This window comes from Oncorhynchus kisutch, linkage group LG29, assembly GCF_002021735.2.
Source record: "Oncorhynchus kisutch isolate 150728-3 linkage group LG29, Okis_V2, whole genome shotgun sequence".
Taxonomy (NCBI): Eukaryota; Metazoa; Chordata; class Actinopteri; order Salmoniformes; family Salmonidae; genus Oncorhynchus; species Oncorhynchus kisutch.
The window spans coordinates 6,428,809-6,447,093 of NC_034202.2; the positions used below are offsets into that span (position 1 = coordinate 6,428,809).

Below are 18,285 nucleotides of genomic sequence, written 5' to 3' on the forward strand. Positions count from 1 at the left end.
TGTGTGTCTCTCTCTCGCTCTGTGTGTGTGTCTCTCTCTCTCTCTCGCTCTGTGTGTGTGTCTCGCTCTGTGTGTGTGTCTCTCTCTCTCGCTCGCTCTGTGTGTGTCTCTCTCTCTCTCGCTCGCTCTGTGTGTGTCTCTCTCTCGCTCTGTGCGTGTGTCTCTCTCTCTCGCTCTGTGTCTCTCTCTCTCTCTCGCTCTGTGTCTCTCTCTCGCTCTGTGTGTGTGTCTCTCTCTCGCTCTGTGTGTATGTGTGTGTCTCTCGCTCTCTCGCTCTGTGTGTGTGTGTGTCTCTCGCTCTCTCTCGCTCTCTCTCGCTCTGTGTGTGTCTCTCGCTCTCTCTCGCTCTGTGTGTTGTGTGTCTCTCGCTCTCTCTCGCTCTGTGTGTGTGTGTCTCTCTCTCTCGCTCTGTGTGTGTGTGTGTCTCTCTTCTCGCTCTGTGTGTGTGTCTCTCTCTCGCTCTGTGTGTCTCTCTCTCTCTCGCTCTGTGTGTGTGTGAGTCTCTCTCTCGCTCTGTGTGTGTGTCTCTCTCTCTCTCTCTCTGTGTGGTCTCTCTCTTTCGCTCGCTCTGTGTGTGTCTCTCTCTCTCGCTCTGTGTGTGGTCTCTCTCTCTCGCTCTGTGTGTGTGTCTCTCTCTCTCTCTCGCTCTGTGTGTGTGTCTCTCTCTCTGCTCGCTCTGTGTGTTGTCTCTCTCTCTCTCTCTGTGTGTGTGTGTCTCTCTCTCTCGCTCTGTGTGTGTCGCTCGCTCGCTCTGTGTGTGTGTCTCTCTCTCTCGCTCGCGCTGTGTGTGCGAGAGAGTCTCTCTCTCTCTCTCTCTCTCTCTGTGTGTGTGTGTCTCTCTCTCTGTGTGTGTCTCTCTCTCTCTCTCTGTGTGTGTCTCTCTCTCTCTCTCTCTGTGTGTGTCTCTCTCTCTCTCTGTGTGTGTCTCTCTCTCTCTCTGTGTGTGTGTCTCTCTCTCTCTCTGTGTGTGTGTGTGTGTGCGCGCATTGCGCTCCGTCTGTGTTGTCCTCTGACTGTGGGCCTACAGTCTTTCTCTGTGGGCCCACAGTCTTTCTCTGTGGGCCCACAGTCTTTCTCTGTGGGCCCACAGTCTTTCTCTGTGGGTCTCCATTGGATCTGTTCTAATCAGCCTGGCGGAACTATCAGGTTGCCCCGATGGTACCAATCTCCCCCTTCATTCACAGGGCCGCTATGGATAAAGTAAATGAACACGACACTAGTACTGCGGTTTAACAGAACGTCTCGTAAACAATCAGTAACAGTTGAGTAGACTTATATTGTATGGTATTTGTGCTAAAATCAGTGTGTGTGTCTATGTAAAGATGAACATGCAGAGTTAGCATTTTCACTTTAGGTAGTTCACTTTGCTCATTTGTTAAGAGCCCCAATGTATCTTATTGTCGTTATCACAAAGTCAAGTCTTCTCTGTAATGTAGGACTGCTTTCATGTTTCTATACATGTAGATCTAGGACATGATTGTGTCTTGGCGTTGCTATGCATTTGATCCTGCATGTGGACTTTCTGTAGCGATGGGGCCCGGTGTAAATTTAGCCCCAGATTGTGAAGTGAGTTTCCCAGAAGCGGGAGGCCAAGGCTGGCTTTGGCAGTGAAGGGAGGACAGCAGGATGTCTGTCTGGACAGGGAGGTTCCACCTCCAAGCCGTGCAGAGGTGGCACTGGATGTCTAGCTCTCTATTTGGGGGAACGTTGGCGTTCCATTAGCTCAAACTGCTTCTGAGAATCCCTCTTTTTTTGGTCCGTGTGGCGCGTTCCACTCAGTATGTCTTCCAGATGACCGTTGTCTCGAGCCGACACGGGAGAGCGTGTTTGGTCTCTCTCTCTCTCTCCTGATCGTAGGTTCACACGCAACCGGACAGAGGTTTTAAAAAAAAATCCCAGTGTCCGGTGTGAAACGAGGCAATACATATGGCAGATCATTATTTAGCCTAGCAAGCAGCCTCCTGGGGGAGCGAACGTTTCCAGGCTAATGACCGGCGTGTAGATGGCTATGCTAGATGCCCACTTTCGTGCCCGTTTACAAAAAAGTGAAACAATTTCAGGGTAGAGAGAGAAGGGGGAAAAAGTCAATGTAAAAGGGTCTCCATTCATGGTTGTCTGCATTTCAAACTGCAGACTCAAAGCTTCGAACAGTTGGGCCTTTCAGAAAAGTGACCTTTTTTTTTAAAATAACCTTTTTGCAAATCCAAATAAAATCTGTGCCCCCGGAGCCTTTCATGTCCACCTGAATGATTTAATGAGAAGAAGAAAGAAAAAAACCTGGCTCAGACCAGGAGCTAGGAGCTTTCCTCAGACCTGGCTAGACCTGGCTTGGCTCAGATGTGGCTTGGCTCAGACCTGGCTAGACCTGGCTTGGCTCAGACCTGGCTAGACCTGGCTTGGCTCAGACCCTGGCTAGACCTGGCTTGGCTCAGACCTGGCTTGGCTCAGACCTGGCTAGACCTGGCTTGGCTCAGACCTGGCTAGACCTGGCTTGGCTCAGACCTGGCTAGACCTGGCTTGGCTCAGACCTGGCTAGACCTGGCTTGGCTCAGACCTGGCTAGACCTGGCTTGGCTCAGACCTGGCTTGGCTCATGCTTGGCTCAGACCTGGCTTGGCTCATGCTTGGTCCAGACCTGGCTTGGCTCATGCTTGGTCCAACCCAGCGTAACCTTAATGGTATCTACTGCTCAGCACCTCTCTAACCTGAATCGGTCGGTTGTGCACGGTTGCCTTTTGGCCTCTCCTCCACTCCTTTGGTCTGGTGTCTTCTATACCCTTTTGAAGTTGCGCTCCAGTCCCAAATCGCCCTTCCTGCCCAGTTGAAAGGCACAGCCGCTCTCTGCCCACCTTGTGAACGCATGGCAAAGTGGGATTAATATATTAACAGCTTGCCTGAGGGCAAGGGGTGGGGATGGAGGCCAACTTGGTGGTGGGACTGAAGTGTGGAAGCCCAAAATGGACCCCTTTGTGTCTTGTTAGAGGGTGGGAGAGATTGACTCTGGCATATAACCAACAAGGGCTTGGTTAAACAAGGGTTGGGCGATTTAAAAAAAATACAAAAAAAATAAACAACTGAATTTCAGTTCACTTCCTGATACGTTTTAAATGAAATTGACCCCAACCCTCCCAGTCCGTCTTTCTCTTAGCCTTCACCGTTTTGTTACCCATTGAATCCTGAAGATGACCTTTTTAAGTGAAAATGACAAACTAAAACCACTTCCTCTCTTCCTCTCATCTTCCAGGCTCAGCCCTACTGGACCTGACAGAGCAGTTTTCCCTCCCAGAGACGGCTCCCCCCATGCTTGCCAGGCTGCTGGAGGCCATTGAGAAGAAAGGTGAGCTGAGCTGGCCAGTACACACCGGACTAATACAAAAAAATGGCCTATTTTTGCATTCTAGAAGATTCACTGCTTGTTTATCAACAACATGATTTCAATTAGTTGGGGGCAGCAGGTAGCCTAGTGGTTAGAGCGTTGGACTAGTAACCAGCAGGTAGCCTAGTGGTTAGAGCGTTGGACTAGTAACCAGCAGGTAGCCTAGTGGTTAGAGCGTTGGACTAGTAACCAGCAGGTAGCCTAGTGGTTAGAGCGTTGGACTAGTAACCGATAGGTAGCCTAGTGGTTAGAGCATTGGACTAGTAACCAGCAGGTAGCCTAGTGGTTAGAGCGTTGGACTAGTAACCAGCAGGTAGCCTAGTGGTTAGAGCGTTGGACTAGTAACCAGCAGGTAGCCTAGTGGTTAGAGCGTTGGACTAGTAACCAGCAGGGAAGCTAAGTGGTTAGAGAGTTGGACTAGTAACCAGCAGGTAGCCTAGTGGTTAGAGCGTTGGACTAGTAACCAGCAGGGAAGCTAAGTGGTTAGAGCGTTGGACTAGTAACCGATAGGTAGCCTAGTGGTTAGAGCGTTGGACTAGTAACCAGCAGGTAGCCTAGTGGTTAGAGCGTTGGACTAGTAACCAGCAGGTAGCCTAGGGGTTTGAGCGTTGGACTAGTAACCAGCAGGTAGCCTAGTGGTTAGAGCGTTGGACTAGTAACCAGCAGGGAAGCTAAGTGGTTAGAGCGTTGGACTAGTAACCAGCAGGTAGCCTAGTGGTTAGAGCGTTGGACTAGTAACCAGCAGGTAGCCTAGTGGTTAGAGCGTTGGACTAGTAACCGATAGGTAGCCTAGTGGTTAGAGCGTTGGACTAGTAACCAGCAGGTAGCCTAGTGGTTAGAGCGTTGGACTAGTAACCAGCAGGTAGCCTAGTGGTTAGAGCGTTGGACTAGTAACCAGCAGGGAAGCTAAGTGGTTAGAGCGTTGGACTAGTAACCAGCAGGTAGCCTAGTGGTTAGAGCGTTGGACTAGTAACCAGCAGGTAGCCTAGTGGTTAGAGCGTTGGACTAGTAACCGATAGGTAGCCTAGTGGTTAGAGCGTTGGACTAGTAACCAGCAGGTAGCCTAGTGGTTAGAGCGTTGGACTAGTAACCGATAGGTAGCCTAGTGCTTAGAGTTTTGGATTAGTAACCAGCAGGGAAGCTAAGTGGTTAGAGCGTTGGACTAGTAACCAGCAGGTAGCCTAGTGGTTAGAGCGTTGGACTAGTAACCAGCAGGTAGCCTAGTGGTTAGAGCGTTGGACTAGTAACCGATAGGTAGCCTAGTGGTTAGAGCGTTGGACTAGTAACCAGCAGGTAGCCTAGTGGTTAGAGCGTTGGACTAGTAACCAGCAGGTAGCCTAGTGGTTAGAGCGTTGGACTAGTAACCGATAGGTAGCCTAGTGGTTAGAGCGTTGGACTAGTAACCAGCAGGTAGCCTAGTGGTTAGAGCGTTGGACTAGTAACCAGCAGGTAGCCTAGTGGTTAGAGCGTTGGACTAGTAACCAGCAGGGAAGCTAAGTGGTAGAGCGTTGGACTAGTAACCAGCAGGTAGCCTAGTGGTTAGAGCATTGGACTAGTAACCAGCAGGTAGCCTAGTGGTTAGAGCGTTGGACTAGTAACCGATAGGTAGCCTAGTGGTTAGAGCGTTGGACTAGTAACCAGCAGATAGCCTAGTGGTTAGAGCGTTGGACTAGTAACCGATAGGTAGCCTAGTGGTTAGAGCGTTGGACTAGTAACCAGCAGGGAAGCTAAGTGGTTAGAGCGTTGGACTAGTAACCAGCAGGTAGCCTAGTGGTTAGAGCGTTGGACTAGTAACCAGCAGGTAGCCTAGTGGTTAGAGCGTTGGACTAGTAACCAGCAGGTAGCCTAGTGGTTAGAGCGTTGGACTAGTAACCAGCAGGTAGCCTAGTGGTTAGAGCGTTGGACTAGTAACCAGCAGGGAAGCTAAGTGGTTAGAGCGTTGGACTAGTAACCAGCAGGTAGCCTAGTGGTTAGAGCGTTGGACTAGTAACCAGCAGGTAGCCTAGTGGTTAGAGCGTTGGACTAGTAACCAGCAGGTAGCCTAGTGGTTAGAGCGTTGTACTAGTAACCAGCAGGTAGCCTAGTGGTTAGAGCGTTGGACTAGTAACCAGCAGGGAAGCTAAGTGGTTAGAGCGTTGGACTAGTAACCGATAGGTAGCCTAGTGGTTAGAGCGTTGGACTAGTAACCAGCAGGTAGCCTAGTGGTTAGAGCGTTGGACTAGTAACCAGCAGGTAGCCTAGTGGTTAGAGCGTTGGACTAGTAACCAGCAGGTAGCCTAGTGGTTAGAGCGTTGGACTAGTAACCGATAGGTAGCCTAGTGGTTAGAGCGTTGGACTAGTAACCAGCAGGGAAGCTAAGTGGTTAGAGCGTTGGACTAGTAACCAGCAGGTAGCCTAGTGGTTAGAGCGTTGGACTAGTAACCGATAGGTAGCCTAGTGGTTAGAGCGTTGGACTAGTAACCAGCAGGTAGCCTAGTGGTTAGAGCGTTGGACTAGTAACCAGCAGGTAGCCTAGTGGTTAGAGCGTTGGACTAGTAACCAGCAGGTAGCCTAGTGGTTAGAGCGTTGGACTAGTAACCAGCAGGGAAGCTAAGTGGTAGAGCGTTGGACTAGTAACCAGCAGGTAGCCTAGTGGTTAGAGCATTGGACTAGTAACCAGCAGGTAGCCTAGTGGTTAGAGCGTTGGACTAGTAACCGATAGGTAGCCTAGTGGTTAGAGCGTTGGACTAGTAACCAGCAGATAGCCTAGTGGTTAGAGCGTTGGACTAGTAACCGATAGGTAGCCTAGTGGTTAGAGCGTTGGACTAGTAACCAGCAGGGAAGCTAAGTGGTTAGAGCGTTGGACTAGTAACCAGCAGGTAGCCTAGTGGTTAGAGCGTTGGACTAGTAACCAGCAGGTAGCCTAGTGGTTAGAGCGTTGGACTAGTAACCAGCAGGTAGCCTAGTGGTTAGAGCGTTGGACTAGTAACCAGCAGGTAGCCTAGTGGTTAGAGCGTTGGACTAGTAACCAGCAGGTAGCCTAGTGGTTAGAGCGTTGGACTAGTAACCAGCAGGGAAGCTAAGTGGTTAGAGCGTTGGACTAGTAACCAGCAGGTAGCCTAGTGGTTAGAGCGTTGGACTAGTAACCAGCAGGTAGCCTAGTGGTTAGAGCGTTGGACTAGTAACCAGCAGGTAGCCTAGTGGTTAGAGCGTTGGACTAGTAACCAGCAGGGAAGCTAAGTGGTTAGAGCGTTGGACTAGTAACCGATAGGTAGCCTAGTGGTTAGAGCGTTGGACTAGTAACCAGCAGGTAGCCTAGTGGTTAGAGCGTTGGACTAGTAACCAGCAGGTAGCCTAGTGGTTAGAGCGTTGGACTAGTAACCAGCAGGTAGCCTAGTGGTTAGAGCGTTGGACTAGTAACCGATAGGTAGCCTAGTGGTTAGAGCGTTGGACTAGTAACCAGCAGGGAAGCTAAGTGGTTAGAGCGTTGGACTAGTAACCAGCAGGTAGCCTAGTGGTTAGAGCGTTGGACTAGTAACCGATAGGTAGCCTAGTGGTTAGAGCGTTGGACTAGTAACCAGCAGGTAGCCTAGTGGTTAGAGCGTTGGACTAGTAAGCAGCAGGTAGCCTAGTGGTTAGAGCGTTGGACTAGTAACCAGCAGGTAGCCTAGTGGTTAGAGCGTTGGACTAGTAACCGATAGGTTGCTGGTACGAATCCCTGAGCTGACGAGGTAAAAATCTGTCTTTCTGCCCCTGAACAAGATAGTTAACCCTCTGTTCCTAGACCGTCATTGTAAATAATTATTTGTTCTTAACTGACTTGTTAAATTAAGGTTAAATAAAACATTAAAAAATAAATATTTTTTTATTCTTCTTAAATCTGAATAGTTTCATAGTGATTTTATGGACTTTCTAGGAATCAAAGTAATTGCATTTCAGCTATGCGCTTTCCAGGAATCCAAGTAATTGCATTTTAGTGGCATCATGTGCTCCTTGATTTGGCGTAGGTCTGGACAATCCAACTCTGTACAGGACCTTCACAGCCGGTGGTGGACTAGATGTCAGACAGTGCTTTGACACTGGTGAGAGGAATTCATCTTCTTATTTCCAATTCAAAACAACAACAAAGTGTGTTTTTATATCTATAAAGCAGTTAGACCTTGAACAAATGTGTGTGTTGTGTTCAGATCCTCCCTCAGCAGACCTGGACCAGATGGACCTGCAGATGTTGTGTGACGGTCTGAGTCGGTACCTGCAGGACCTGCCCCAGCCTGTCATCCTACCAGCCATTTACACTCAGCTGGTCCTCACCGCCCAAGGTACACACACTGTAAACACTGACATTCACTCTCGTCAGAATACACCACATAATTACAACCATTATTCTATAGCACCCACTGTTTCCTTGCTGTTTTACTCGAAAGTGGGTCGAGTCAAAATCAGCATGTTGGTTAGAGGTTGACGTTTGTAGGTCTCAGCAATAATGCTGAATATTTGGGCCTTACCCCAACCCAAAGGTACACAGCAGTCCTAACCTAATCTTCCATTGGCTGGACGATGGAACACTCTGTACTTTGAGATTGGAGAGAGGACCTAGAGCTAGTGTCAATATCCACCCGTTGGCCCTTACACAGAGAGAGACACACTATCTCTTTCTCTATCGCTCTCTTTCTCCCTTCCCCCATTTCTTAGGTTCGCTCTCTCTGTCTTGGGTTGTCTGTCTCTCTCTCTCTCTCGCCTTCTGTCTCTCGCCTTTTGAACCTCTGTCCCTCCCTTCTCTGTATCTCTACATCTGTGGTGGGTTCTCTCCTCCTCCCTCTGTTCTGTTCTTCAGTGCACGCTGGATTATCGTTCTGTCACATGGCCAGAGACAGGATATCTGTGGTTAATAGCAACTAAAATAAGGGTTTATTTCCCACATCTCAGTGCTAGCGAATCATCTGCAAGTGTACCTTGCACTCCTCACTCATTGTCGAGCACACACAATCTCAATGTGGTTTTTTCTAACCCGACGACTGCACACGGGGCTCTTTGTTTCTTCTTCCCGCCACCCCATTGGTCGAAGGGAAGCCTGCTCGCCTCACACATCTGTAGCTACAACTGAGGGAGCTTTTTGTCAGTGTGACATTCCTTCTTCTCTAACGTGTGTGTGTGTGTGTGTGTTGGTCCCACAGAGGTGCAGAGCCCTGAGGAGTGTGCCCAGCAGCTGCGTCACATCGCCAGCGCACCCAGCCTTCCGGCCCAGTACTGGCTCACCTTCCACTGCCTACTGCGCCACTGGTCCCGGGTGTGTCACAATGCACCCAAGAACCTGCTCAGCTCCCGCACGCTCGGTGAGATCTTCAGCCCGGTGCTCTTCAGACAGCAGGCTGCCAGGTGGGTGGAAGAGACAGACAGGCACACTGACTGACGCACGCTGACTGACTGACTGACTGACGGACGCACGCTGACGGACGCACGCTGACTGACGGACGCACGCTGACTGACGGACGCACGCTGACTGACGGACGCACGCTGACTGACGGACGCACGCTGACTGACGGACGCACGCTGACTGACGGACGCACGCTGACTGACGGACGCACGCTGACTGACGGACGCACGCTGACTGACGGACGCACGCTGACTGACGGACGCACGCTGACTGACGGACGCACGCTGACTGACGGACGCACGCTGACTGACGGACGCACGCTGACTGACGGACGCACGCTGACGGACGCACGCTGACTGACGGACGCACGCTGACTGACGGACGCACGCTGACTGACGGACGCACGCTGACTGACTGACGGACGCACGCTGGCTGACGGACGCACGCTGGCTGACGGACGCACGCTGGCTGACGGACGCACGCTGTCTGGCTGGCTGACGGACGCACGCTGTCTGGCTGGCTGACTGACGCACGCTGTCTGGCTGGCTGACTGACGCACGCTGTCTGGCTGGCTGACTGACGCACGCTGGCCGACCGACTGACGCTCGCTGGCCGGCCGACTGACGCTCGCTGGCCGGCCGACTGACGCTCGCTGGCCGGCCGACTGACGCTCGCTGGCCGGCCGACTGACGCTCGCTGGCCGGCCGGCCGACTGACGCTCGCTGGCCGGCCGGCCGACTGACGCTCGCTGGCCGACCGACGCTCGCTGGCCGACCGACGCTCGCTCGCAGACTGTGAAAGGATTAGGTTGGGAAGCTTTTCTATTTGCTAGCTGTGATGTAGCAATTAAAGGAGTCGGGCTTGAAGTCCCATCAGTTAGAGAGAGAGACCATGCACAGATTAACCAGAGCAGCAGGGCCAGTCAGCTGCCTGGAAAATCACTGAATCAATTTGACTTTCATTTCATCCTTTTGTCTTCTTTCTTCTACTTGTTCACATCATCAGCTGTGAGCCCAGCCCAGATGCTCACATCAAGATCATCGAGACCCTTGTGACCAGCGAATGGACAGAAGCCCAGGCTGCTCCAGGTAAGAAAACACACATTCCTCTCTTCTGTTATTCAGCATGTAGTATGCTCTTCTGGTTGGGGGTGTATGCAGAGCTATAGAGTGACTGTATCTCAGTTCTATATTTAAAGTTAAAGAAACTAATGCCCATCCTTGCCTCTGTGAAAGAGATTTAAGTTCATGTTCTGTGTTATAGAAAGTTAAGACTGCATAATCACACTGCACTGTGCACAAACAGGTCACTAAATCGCTACTAAAAAAAATTGTGTTTTAAATATCACTACGCTGTTTTTGATATACCACGGCAAATGACTACAAAGCAATACTAATATTAAAATATCACTTTTAAAACCTTTTATTAAACACATTATTTTACATTGGATCGAAGCATTTGGTTTGCTTCGTGTATACTTAGCGTTGGAACCTAGCGTTTGGTTTGCTTCGTGTATACTTAGCGTTGGAACCTAGCGTTTGGTTTGCTTCGTGTATACTTAGCGTTGGAACCTAGCGTTTGGTTTGCTTCGTGTATACTTAGCGTTGGAACCTAGCGTTTGGTTTGCTTCGTGTATACTTAGCGTTGGAACCTAGCGTTTGGTTTGCTTCGTGTATACTTAGCGTTGGAACCTAGCGTTTGGTTTGCTTCGTGTATACTTAGCGTTGGAACCTAGCGTTTGGTTTGCTTCGTGTATACTTAGCGTTGGAACCTAGCGTTTGGTTTGCTTCGTGTATACTTAGCGTTGGAACCTAGCGTTTGGTTTGCTTCGTGTATACTTAGCGTTGGAACCTAGCGTTTGGTTTGCTTCGTGTATACTTAGCGTTGGAACCTAGCGTTTGGTTTGCTTCGTGTATACTTAGCGTTGGAACCTAGCGTTTGGTTTGCTTCGTGTATACTTAGCGTTGGAACCTAGCGTTTGGTTTGCTTCGTGTATACTTAGCGTTGGAACCTAGCGTTTGGTTTGCTTCGTGTATACTTAGCGTTGGAACCTAGCGTTTGGTTTGCTTCGTGTATACTTAGCGTTGGAACCTAGCGTTTGGTTTGCTTCGTGTATACTTAGCGTTGGAACCTAGCGTTTGGTTTGCTTCGTGTATACTTAGCGTTGGAACCTAGCGTTTGGTTTGCTTCGTGTATACTTAGCGTTGGAACCTAGCGTTTGGTTTGCTTCGTGTATACTTAGCGTTGGAACCTAGCGTTTGGTTTGCTTCGTGTATACTTAGCGTTGGAACCTAGCGTTTGGTTTGCTTCGTGTATACTTAGCGTTGGAACCTAGCGTTTGGTTTGCTTCGTGTATACTTAGCGTTGGAACCTAGCGTTTGGTTTGCTTCGTGTATACTTAGCGTTGGAACCTAGCGTTTGGTTTGCTTCGTGTATACTTAGCGTTGGAACCTAGCGTTTCGTTTGCTTCGTGTATACTTAGCGTTGGAACCTAGCGTTTGGTTTGCTTCGTGTATACTTAGCGTTGGAACCTAGCGTTTGGTTTGCTTCGTGTATACTTAGCGTTGGAACCTAGCGTTTGGTTTGCTTCGTGTATACTTAGCGTTGGAACCTAGCGTTTGGTTTGCTTCGTGTATACTTAGCGTTGGAACCTAGCGTTTGGTTTGCTTCGTGTATACTTAGCGTTGGAACCTAGCGTTTGGTTTGCTTCGTGTATACTTAGCGTTGGAACCTAGCGTTTGGTTTGCTTCGTGTATACTTAGCGTTGGAACCTAGCGTTTGGTTTGCTTCGTGTATACTTAGCGTTGGAACCTAGCGTTTGGTTTGCTTCGTGTATACTTAGCGTTGGAACCTAGCGTTTGGTTTGCTTCGTGTATACTTAGCGTTGGAACCTAGCGTTTGGTTTGCTTCGTGTATACTTAGCGTTGGAACCTAGCGTTTGGTTTGCTTCGTGTATACTTAGCGTTGGAACCTAGCGTTTGGTTTGCTTCGTGTATACTTAGCGTTGGAACCTAGCGTTTGGTTTGCTTCGTGTATACTTAGCGTTGGAACCTAGCGTTTGGTTTGCTTCGTGTATACTTAGCGTTGGAACCTAGCGTTTGGTTTGCTTCGTGTATACTTAGCGTTGGAACCTAGCGTTTCGTTTGCTTCGTGTATACTTAGCGTTGGAACCTAGCGTTTGGTTTGCTTCGTGTATACTTAGCGTTGGAACCTAGCGTTTGGTTTGCTTCGTGTATACTTAGCGTTGGAACCTAGCGTTTGGTTTGCTTCGTGTATACTTAGCGTTGGAACCTAGCGTTTGGTTTGCTTCGTGTATACTTAGCGTTGGAACCTAGCGTTTGGTTTGCTTCGTGTATACTTAGCGTTGGAACCTAGCGTTTGGTTTGCTTCGTGTATACTTAGCGTTGGAACCTAGCGTTTGGTTTGCTTCGTGTATACTTAGCGTTGGAACCTAGCGTTTGGTTTGCTTCGTGTATACTTAGCGTTGGAACCTAGCGTTTCGTTTGCTTCGTGCATACTTAGCGTTGGAACCTGCAAAGCATTCTCCTGAGATTTTGGTAATGAGCCTCTTTATCTACTTCCCCCGGAGTCAGATGAGCTTCCCCTCTGTCCAGTATGTTAGAGGCAGTTTCGCGAGTCAATGCTAACTACCATTAGCTCAATGACTGGAAGTCCATGGTATCTAACCAACAGTTATGCAAATTGCTAAATATACAGTGTATTCCGAAAGTATGCAGACCCCTTGACTTTTTCCACATTTTGTTACTTTACAGCCTTGTTCTAAAATTGATGAAATAATTTCAAATCCTTATCAATACCCCATAATGACATCCTGTTTCCATTGATCATCGATGTTTCAACAACTTGATTGGAGTCCACCTCAACACAGTGGCCTCCTGCATTCTTAAATGGAAGAAGTTAGGAACCACCAAGACTCTTCCTAGAGCTGGCCGCCCAGCCAAACTGAGCAATCGGGGGAGAAGGGCCTTGGTCAGGGAGGTGATCAAGAACCCAATAGTCACTCTGACAAAGCTTTAGAGTTCCTCTTTGGAGATGGGAGAACCTTCCAGAAGGACAACAATCTCTACAGCACCCCACCAATCAGGCCTTTATGTTAGAGTGGCCAGAAGGAAACCACTCCTCTGTAAAAGTCACATGACAGCCTGTTGGAGTTTTCCAAAAGGAACCTAAAGGACTCTGACAATGAGGAACAAGATTCTCTGATGAAACGAAGATTGAACTATTTTGACCTGAATGCCAATCGTCACTTCTGGAGGAAACCTGGAACCATCCCTATGGTGTAGCATGGTGGTGGCAGCATCATGCTGTGGGGATGTTTTTCAGAGGCAGGGACTGGGAGACTAGTCAGGATCAAAGGAAAGATGAACGGAGCAAAGTACAGAGAGATCCTTGATGACAAACTGCTCCAGAGTGCTCAGAACCTCAGGCGGAGGTCCACCTTCCAACAGGACTACGACCCTAATCACACAGCCAAGACAACGCAGGTCTCTGAATGTCCTCGAGTGGCCCAGCCAGAGCCCGGACTTGAACCCACTTGAACATCTCTGGAGAGACCTGATAATAACTGTGCAGTGACGCTCCCCATCCAATCTGACAGAGCTTGAAAGGATCTGCAGAGCAGAATGGGAGAAACTCCCCCAAATACAGGTGTGCCAAGCTTGTAGCGTCATACCCAAGAAGAGTCAAGCCTGTACTCGCTGCCAAAGGTGCTTCAACAAAGTACTGAGTAAAGGGTCTGAATACGTATGTAAATGTGATATTTCAGGTTTGTTTTTTGTTTTTGCAAAAATGTCTATAAACCTGTTTTGGCTTTGTCATTATAGGATATTCTGTGTAGATTGATGAGGGGGGAAATAACTATTGAATCAATTTTAGAATCAAATAAAATGACATTTTTGATTATTAAAAAAAAAATGGTATCCTCAAGTTCATGTGCCTCTGGGGAAGCAGATAAACATCCTAAAGTGTCCCTTTAACCCATAGTCTCAATAATCTTAAACTGTGTTGTGTATGAAGGGCTTGTGTTCATTTTTGGTTTGGTGCCGAGGGTAGCTTCCCCTTTTTGAACAGGAAATCAGTGGCTTGTTGAGATCAAAGTGAATAGTCTGAACACTTTCCAAAAGCACTGTATCTTAGACTAAGTGAATAGTCTGAACACTTTCCTAAAGCACTGTATCTTAGACTAAGTGAATAGTCTGAACACTTTCCTAAAGCACTGTATCTTAGACTAAGTGAATAGTCTGAACACTTTCCTAAAGCACTGTATCTTAGACTAGGTGAATAGTTGCTGTAGCAGGTGTTTTAGGTGGATTCCATCAAACGTGCTGTGCACAGAAGAACCATCGATTTTAATTATGTAAGACTTTGTACCGTGGCCAGAAATACACTGAGAACTAACGTTTGAGCATTTCATAAATTCAGGTTGTGACGGAATGAAACCATATTGTGGGAAAAGCTGTGATATATATATATTTTGCATAATCGGTGGGGTGTGGACTAAGCCTTTAGGGCCCCGGGGGCCCATTGCCTGGCTGTGGGAGTGCACAATGTTGCGTGGCACGGTTGTGTTCTTACAGTTGCTTGTTGAAACAGCCTTTAGGGCCCCGGGGGCCCATTGCCTGGCTGTGGGAGTGCACAATGTTGCGTGGCACGGTTGTGTTCTTACAGTTGCTTGTTGAAACAGCCTTTAGGGCCCCGGGGGCCCATTGCCTGGCTGTGGGAGTGCACAATGTTGCGTGGCACGGTTGTGTTCTTACAGTTGCTTGTTGAAACAGCCTTTAGGGCCCCGGGGGCCCATTGCCTGGCTGTGGGAGTGCACAATGTTGCGTGGCACGGTTGTGTTCTTACAGTTGCTTGTTGAAACAGCCTTTAGGGCCCCGGGGGCCCATTGCCTGGCTGTGGGAGTGCACAATGTTGCGTGGCACGGTTGTGTTCTTACAGTTGCTTGTTGAAACAGCCTTTAGGGCCCCGGGGGCCCATTGTCTGGCTGTGGGAGTGCACAATGTTGCGTGGCACGGTTGTGTTCTTACAGTTGCTTGTTGAAACAGCCTTTAGGGCCCCGGGGGCTCATTGCCTGGCTGTGGGAGTGCACAATGTTGCGTGGCACGGTTGTGTTCTTACAGTTGCTTGTTGAAACAGCCTTTAGGGCCCCGGGGGCCCATTGCCTGGCTGTGGGAGTGCACAATGTTGCGTGGCACGGTTGTGTTCTTACAGTTGCTTGTTGAAACAGCCTTTAGGGCCCCGGGGGCCCATTGCCTGGCTGTGGGAGTGCACAATGTTGCGTGGCACGGTTGTGTTCTTACAGTTGCTTGTTGAAACAGCCTTTAGGGCCCCGGGGGCCCATTGCCTGGCTGTGGGAGTGCACAATGTTGCGTGGCACGGTTGTGTTCTTACAGTTGCTTGTTGAAACAGCCTTTAGGGCCCCGGGGGCCCATTGCCTGGCTGTGGGAGTGCACAATGTTGCGTGGCACAGTTGTGTTCTTACAGTTGCTTGTTGAAACAGCCTTTAGGGCCCCGGGGGCCCATTGCCTGGCTGTGGGAGTGCACAATGTTGCGTGGCACGGTTGTGTTCTTACAGTTGCTTGTTGAAACAGCCTTTAGGGCCCCGGGGGCCCATTGCCTGGCTGTGGGAGTGCACAATGTTGCGTGGCACGGTTGTGTTCTTACAGTTGCTTGTTGAAACAGCCTTTAGGGCCCCGGGGGCCCATTGCCTGGCTGTGGGAGTGCACAATGTTGCGTGGCACGGTTGTGTTCTTACAGTTGCTTGTTGAAACAGGCTTTAGGGCCCCGGGGGCCCATTGCCTGGCTGTGGGAGTGCACAATGTTGCGTGGCACGGTTGTGTTCTTACAGTTGCTTGTTGAAACAGCCTTTAGGGCCCCGGGGGCCCATTGCCTGGCTGTGGGAGTGCACAATGTTGCGTGGCACGGTTGTGTTCTTACAGTTGCTTGTTGAAACAGCCTTTAGGGCCCCGGGGGCCCATTGCCTGGCTGTGGGAGTGCACAATGTTGCGTGGCACGGTTGTGTTCTTACAGTTGCTTGTTGAAACAGCCTTTAGGGCCCCGGGGGCCCATTGCCTGGCTGTGGGAGTGCACAATGTTGCGTGGCACGGTTGTGTTCTTACAGTTGCTTGTTGAAACAGCCTTTAGGGCCCCGGGGGCCCATTGCCTGGCTGTGGGAGTGCACAATGTTGCGTGGCACGGTTGTGTTCTTACAGTTGCTTGTTGAAACAGCCTTTAGGGCCCCGGGGGCCCATTGCCTGGCTGTGGGAGTGCACAATGTTGCGTGGCACGGTTGTGTTCTTACAGTTGCTTGTTGAAACAGCCTTTAGGGCCCCGGGGGCCCATTGCCTGGCTGTGGGAGTGCACAATGTTGCGTGGCACGGTTGTGTTCTTACAGTTGCTTGTTGAAACAGCCTTTAGGGCCCCGGGGGCCCATTGCCTGGCTGTGGGAGTGCACAATGTTGCGTGGCACGGTTGTGTTCTTACAGTTGCTTGTTGAAACAGCCTTTAGGGCCCCGGGGGCCCATTGCCTGGCTGTGGGAGTGCACAATGTTGCGTGGCACGGTTGTGTTCTTAGAGTTGCTTGTTGAAACAGCCTTTAGGGCCCCGGGGGCCCATTGCCTGGCTGTGGGAGTGCACAATGTTGCGTGGCACGGTTGTGTTCTTACAGTTGCTTGTTGAAACAGCCTTTAGGGCCCCGGGGGCCCATTGCCTGGCTGTGGGAGTGCACAATGTTGCGTGGCACGGTTGTGTTCTTACAGTTGCTTGTTGAAACAGCCTTTAGGGCCCCGGGGGCCCATTGCCTGGCTGTGGGAGTGCACAATGTTGCGTGGCACGGTTGTGTTCTTACAGTTGCTTGTTGAAACAGCCTTTAGGGCCCCGGGGGCCCATTGCCTGGCTGTGGGAGTGCACAATGTTGCGTGGCACGGTTGTGTTCTTACAGTTGCTTGTTGAAACAGCCTTTAGGGCCCCGGGGGCCCATTGCCTGGCTGTGGGAGTGCACAATGTTGCGTGGCACGGTTGTGTTCTTACAGTTGCTTGTTGAAACAGCCTTTAGGGCCCCGGGGGCCCATTGCCTGGCTGTGGGAGTGCACAATGTTGCGTGGCACGGTTGTGTTCTTACAGTTGCTTGTTGAAACAGCCTTTAGGGCCCCGGGGGCCCATTGCCTGGCTGTGGGAGTGCACAATGTTGCGTGGCACGGTTGTGTTCTTACAGTTGCTTGTTGAAACAGCCTTTAGGGCCCCGGGGGCCCATTGCCTGGCTGTGGGAGTGCACAATGTTGCGTGGCACGGTTGTGTTCTTACAGTTGCTTGTTGAAACAGCCTTTAGGGGCCCGGGGGCCCATTGCCTGGCTGTGGGAGTGCACAATGTTGCGTGGCACGGTTGTGTTCTTACAGTTGCTTGTTGAAACAGCCTTTAGGGCCCCGGGGGCCCATTGGCTGGCTGTGGGAGTGCACAATGTTGCGTGGCACGGTTGTGTTCTTACAGTTGCTTGTTGAAACAGCCTTTAGGGGCCCGGGGGCCCATTGCCTGGCTGTGGGAGTGCACAATGTTGCGTGGCACGGTTGTGTTCTTACAGTTGCTTGTTGAAACAGCCTTTAGGGGCCCGGGGGCCCATTGCCTGGCTGTGGGAGTGCACAATGTTGCGTGGCACGGTTGTGTTCTTACAGTTGCTTGTTGAAACAGCCTTTAGGGGCCCGGGGGCCCATTGCCTGGCTGTCACTGTTTTTAAAAGTTGTATTATCTGTCCTATTTATAACATCCATCTTGCATGGGCTGCTGTCTGTAGTTCACACCTGCAGGAGCAATGGGCGGGCTGGTGGGCAAGGACGAGCACGAACACTCAACACCGCACGCTCTGACTTCTCTCTCTGCTGAACCAGCCAGGTCCCTTCCTGTGTCGAACACACACACACACACACACACACACACACACTATGTGCCATGCACCGACACTCGTGAAACACACATACAGGTAGGTTTGACTCGGAGGGGAGCAGTTTGGCATTCAGTTGTGTTTAACACCACACGTGTGTACGTGGGGATCTTTTGAGAGCACGTGTGAGACTTTCTACGAAAGTGTGGGTATGTGTACTGTCTGCAAATACGTGTTTCTCTGAATGATAGTCTGTCTGTGTGCGTGTCTGTATGCCTCCTCCCAGTTACTGGGAGCCTATTTTTAAGTAAGCAGCCAAAGGCCACTTAGATTTGGTTGGCTGGAAACTCGGTCCATTCCACAGAGCACCTCTTGTTACACCACGATCAGACTGACAGCGTCATTGTGTTTTGGTACACCAGAAGTACATTCATTTCCAATGGAGCGCTGCGTTTGCCTTGCACCAACCAATGCCTTGCAGTTTCAGTGCATTCTGTGTGGCGCGTATGTTGAATTTATTCAACACGTATGAAATTGTATGCATCAACTGGTAGGATAAAGGCGAATTGTTGAACTTTTGTTACACACACATCCACAAATGTTTGGATTACATATTGAAAAAAATGTTTGACTGCTGATTTTATTTACGCATCATTGATG

General features: G+C 50.0%; 1 protein-coding gene across 1 annotated transcript in view; it reads left to right on the forward strand.

Annotated features, from left to right (window-relative positions):
- Positions 1-18,285, forward strand: part of LOC109874091 (phosphatidylinositol 3-kinase regulatory subunit alpha) — a 47,742-nt gene that overhangs the window by 21,370 nt on the left and 8,087 nt on the right. Inside the window, exons 3-7 of the mRNA XM_031808693.1 lie at positions 3,244-3,336; positions 7,362-7,436; positions 7,542-7,673; positions 8,529-8,730; positions 9,734-9,816. Coding sequence (XP_031664553.1) covers positions 3,244-3,336; positions 7,362-7,436; positions 7,542-7,673; positions 8,529-8,730; positions 9,734-9,816 — 585 coding nt within the window. The remainder of the gene's footprint in view (positions 1-3,243; positions 3,337-7,361; positions 7,437-7,541; positions 7,674-8,528; positions 8,731-9,733; positions 9,817-18,285) is intronic.